Raw genomic sequence first — 4,984 nt, forward strand, 5'->3', positions numbered from 1 at the left:
TGGATGTTAAAGGTTCTTCATGGAACCATAGATTCCAATAATGAAACTTTATGCTATAGGACTGAAATTGCCCATGAAATTTACTTGAGACTTTTTTAGTTTCTTAATACAAGTTTTTTTTTTTTTCACTTATTGCAAATGATTCATTGGTGCATGTCATTTCAAACCAAGGCCACAGCCTCATCCATTCAGTTCCCATTGAATAAAATCCCTTTCCACACTGTTTCCTTTAGAGAATTTTCTGATTCACTCAGAAATACTGTATGTTACATTGCAGAAGTAAAATGGGTTGTGTATCCATAAACACACCACAAGCTGAGAGCCAAAACTGTAACAACAGGTGAACCAGAAGGAAGGCCTAAATAACACTGATTACATGTAAGAGAACATAAGCTACAACCGAATTCAAATACTTATGGAAGCTTGTTTCCGCCACTAAATAAAAAAATTAAAAAGGTAATTGCGACTTTTTATCTCACAATTCTTACTTTTTTTTCTCAGAATTGTGAGATTTAAACTCATTGACCCTTCACAAAGACATGCCCCCCTTAGTTACTGTTGCTTTGTCCAACAAGCCATGGCTCTGTCCCAGCTTTCAAATTGTGTACTTTTTTTTTAAGAAATTCAAACAGTAAAAACTGTTTTGTGGCACTTTAATGTGTCGTGACCATGGTCGTGACAGATTGCTGTAGCGCCTCAGTTCAAGCGGCTCATGAACCGATCATCTTTTCCAACTAGTTAATTTATAGCATCAAATAAACGTGAATGAACATCAGAAGGAATTTTGTTTCAAACGCAGAAAGACGTCAATACACACATTTTTCAAGTTCAAGTCCACCGAGTTTAAGCTTCTAACTCCTGAATGCTTTGTCAGGCAAAATGGCAGATTCAGTGTTATGATTGGTTAGATCGCCTGTCAATCAAACTCCTGGCAAAGGGTCAATTGCTGCATATAAAGTCGCATATCTGACTTTTTTTCTCACAATGGCAAGTTTTTATCATGCAATTCTGATTTTTTTACCCAGAATTTATGAGTTATAAAGTCAGAACTACTTGATATAAACTCACAATTGCGTCTTTTAAAAAATTATAAAATAAGGCAGAATTAAGAGTTTATATCTCACAATTCTGACTGTATAACATGCAATTGCGAGTTATAAAGTCAGAATTGTGAGATATAAACAATTCTGAAAAAAAACATCAGTCTTTTTTTCCTCACAATTGGACATAACACGCAATTGCAAGTTTATATCTCACAATCCTGAAAAAAGTTAGAATTGCGAGAAAAAAAGTCAGAATTGCAAGATATAAACTCACAATTGCAAGAAAAAAGTCAGAATTGTGAGATAAAAAGTCGCAATTGCCTTTTTTTTAGCTTTTATTTCATGGCGGAAACAATCTTCCTTAAACACTTCCCTAGTAGGAGAAAAAAGAGAGCCAAAAGAGTAGTATGTCCAAATTCATAGTATTCAAAAAAACAGTAGGCAAAAAAATCCACGGATGACCTAATTCTTCTACTGAGATTTTGAAATGTGCATTCGATGGACACTTTACTATCCCATGAGGCCACGAAGCTGGTAGGTCACATGACAGTAACAACATGGCAGATGTAGTACATCTGAATTTCATTCATACTACCGGTATTCATACTATATAGAAAGTACCTTTTTAATGGTCACGAAGTAAGTTCAACTTCAAATGTAGAACCTACTCAGACAGTACGCCATTTTGGACGCACCAATAGTCTGATTCATTGATAGATAAAATAAGGAAAATGCACATATCTGATCAATTTCCATTTAATGGAAAATGTGTTTGAAGGGTTGTAGATGTGAATGAGAATTACAGCAGCAGAACAGGAAAAGAAAAATAATCCTCGGGTAATAATTCATCACACACATTCCCTGCCATCCCAACCTGGAGATGAGAGTGACGCAGATACATAACGGTCACCTGATGTTCTTTCATATTGAAAAGAAAAAAAAGAGATCCATTACCATATTTACACTGAAAATAAGATGCAATATTATTAATCACATTCTGGAAATCTCTGAAGATAGATACACATTTACATATTAACACCCATACTCTGCATAGTGCTCTAAATATCACGAGAAACATATTCCTTCTCCGTCTAGTATACGTCTGTGTGCAATAAAAGATGCCGGCTGACATTACACACCAAAAAAAAAAAAAAAAAAAAACGGCTTTTGACACCCTGACACTGCAGACTAAAAGTAAATCGCTGAAAGCATTAACTGGAATATTATTTCACTGCAAGCCATTACCACCAAGGTATATTTTTTGTTTTATATCCCTAATTCATAATCAGCACTCACAAACAGTCAGGGAACAAATATCTGCAGTGTTTTAGCAGATATATATTATGCGAGAGGAACATGAGAGGATCATTTTGGTCAAGTTACACTGGATATCTAATGGATGATGATATCATTTGGGTTAATGCTTCATGATTCAAACTCATTTAGGCATCTGACTAGTCAGGTATTACTGAGATGGAATTGGAATAACAAATATCGTAGTTTACGTTATTGCACATATAGTTGATTATGTCTGGTTACATATTATAAAACATCTCACAGGCTTCTTTGATGGCCACAGACATAGAAAGACACACAGTAACCTCCTCCTCCTCGGAAGCTTCTTCTCCTCCGTGATGAAGTGCTTCTTTCTCCAGGCTTTTTTCTTTTTGGTTCTTGATTTTTGGATTGCAGGGCAAAGAGTTCTGCCTTCAAACCCACATCTACAGACTAATGATGAGGGGTGTTTGAGCAGGTCTGTCTGCTTGCCCCGGGCCCAAAGGAAAAATATGCACAAAAAAAAAAAAAAGAAGAAGAAGAAGAAGAGGAATAGCAGAGGGGGACAGGATAGACCGTCTGGAGTAGGTGCGCATGTCCTAATCGGCGTATATAATAAAACCAGAGAAGGTGCTGTACTTGTTGTTGTTTCCCCCATGGGCTTTTCCCCCGTCTAGTTTGATGTAGACTTCGTCTCCAGGCTCCAGGTGAAGAACGGCACTGTTGCTGGCGTAGTCGTAGTTTTGATCTGCGTCCTGTGCGATGGCGCTGGCACGGACCTGCGGGAGGAAAAGAACATTTAGTGCAATGTTTCAGCTGTCAGATGGCGAAACTGCATATGATATACAGGCTTTCCATGCGTATATTAGGTCTCAAGTCTTCATAGACCTAATAAAACCCAGCAAAAAAAATAAAAAATTGGGTAAAGTCTGCATGATTAGTGAAGTATAAAACATATATGTATCATATTGGCCACACCCACAAACCTTTGGTATCAACGAAATGTGCTATTCTTAGGTCTAAGACCAAGCATGCCATTGTTTTAATTATGTCAAAATATGACAAAGTTATTACTTGGATCGGGGGATATATATTGTGATATATTGTATGTTGTCATGTGAGCAAAAACTGGATCCTGGTGTTACATGAAGCATGTAAAATTGCTTTTACTCAAGGTGTTGCATCTATTAACACATTTGATTTACATTTATAACTTAGGTGTGAATACATTCAAGTCATTAATTTTCACTTTGTGAAACTGGTCAATCCAATATTAATTTTTAAGGGCTGTACCTGAAAACCCAATCCAAATTCCTACATGAACTCAAGTTTCATTGAAATAAAGATGTCAATAGACAAATGCATTTTTTTTCTCTTCTTGAATAAATTAGTAACAGCTAAAAGTGCTGGATTATTATAAAAAAACAAACAAACAAACACCTGCATTCATCCATAAACATTTGGAAGAAAAATACTGCTCTTGTTTTAAAATACATTTCTCAAATCAGAACCCCAGATTATGACATGACAAGTTCAACAGTTGATTAAATTTTAGTGAAATGTTAATATAAGTTATTAATAATAATAATAATAATATTGATAATACTACTTATTACTGTTATTTATATTAGTATTAGGCTACATCTTGACATACAGTAATAATAATATTAATTAATAAATATAGGCTACAAACAAGTCATTAATAACTTTAAGTAGTAATTAATTACTGTTCATGGTTTGATGGTTGTGTTAGTCTGATCCTTTTATCACATATATATTTCAACAGCCACTTTGGAAAAAAAGATTGTATACACATATATAAGTCAGAAATTATCTAAATAATCATTTCAATATATATTTCTGAAAAACTACAAGAATCCTTCATTTGGAACTGAACAGAAAAAATTCCCTGAACATATTTTAAAAAGATAGAAAGAAAGAAATAAAGAAAGTTATAAGGTTTATAATGCCTTTGAATGTTTTATGTCATATTTTAGTGCCTTAAGTTGTGCGCGTGTTTGTTTGTGTGTGTGCGCGCGCGCGCTCACCTGGTTGTTCTTGCACAGATCAGCCCACATGCTGGTTCCGTCTCCTCCTCGCATGAGCACATGGTAGGTAAAGAAGTATATTCCCGGTATGGAGCAGGTGAATTTGCCCGTGGTGGGGTCGTAATGATTCCCGAGATTCGTGACTACGTCGTCAAACTTCAGCAGCTCGTAGCCCTCGTGCTGTTTTTTGAGCCCTGCGTAAAAGGCGATTTTGGGCACGGTGCTGTAGGTGGCCGCGCTGATGGCACCGGTGGCCATATTTGGTCCCGGCTGCCCGGGTAATCCAGGTCGACCCGGTTCCCCCATCTCTCCGGGAGGTCCAGGGGGTCCGGGTGGTCCTGGTTCACCGGGAGGGCCCCTCGGTCCCGCTTTCCCCGGGCGTCCCGGTTCACCTTTCGGACCTTGTATAAAAGTTGGTAAAGACTGCATAAGGTTGCTGTCCCGGGCCGGATCTGCTGAGACCGTGCTGGTCGGAGATTTGGTACCGTAAGGATCGCAAACCATCCTGCAGGTGCCGAGCATCTCGTAGTGCGCGGCGGATGTCCCGGCAGAGCTCACCAAAACCGGGATCAGGATCACCAGCACCAGGACCATGACCACACCAAGCACCCCAGCCGC

The 4,984-nt window shown here is 37.9% G+C and overlaps 1 protein-coding gene across 1 annotated transcript; it reads right to left on the reverse strand.

Annotated features, from left to right (window-relative positions):
• Positions 1-1,856: 1,856 nt before the first annotated feature.
• Positions 1,857-4,984, reverse strand: c1ql3a (complement component 1, q subcomponent-like 3a). The gene is made up of 2 exons (XM_067377928.1): positions 4,367-4,984; positions 1,857-3,097 (listed from the first exon to the last, which is right to left on the reverse strand). The coding sequence occupies exons 1-2, from the start codon at positions 4,958-4,960 to the stop codon at positions 2,918-2,920; spliced, it is 774 nt and encodes a 257-aa protein (XP_067234029.1). The 5' UTR covers positions 4,961-4,984; the 3' UTR covers positions 1,857-2,917.

Source organism: Chanodichthys erythropterus, chromosome 23, assembly GCF_024489055.1.
Source record: "Chanodichthys erythropterus isolate Z2021 chromosome 23, ASM2448905v1, whole genome shotgun sequence".
In the NCBI taxonomy this organism is placed as follows: Eukaryota; Metazoa; Chordata; class Actinopteri; order Cypriniformes; family Xenocyprididae; genus Chanodichthys; species Chanodichthys erythropterus.

Excerpts from the sequence above, each read along its gene's own strand:
- c1ql3a (XM_067377928.1), bottom strand. The coding sequence starts at position 4,960 with ATGGTCCTGGTGCTGGTGATCCTGATCCCGGTTTTGGTGAGCTCTGCC. Across the intron at positions 3,098-4,366 it reads ATCTGTGCAAGAACAACCAG|GTCCGTGCCAGCGCCATCGC; the intron begins GTGAGCGCGCGC and ends TTCCTCCCGCAG.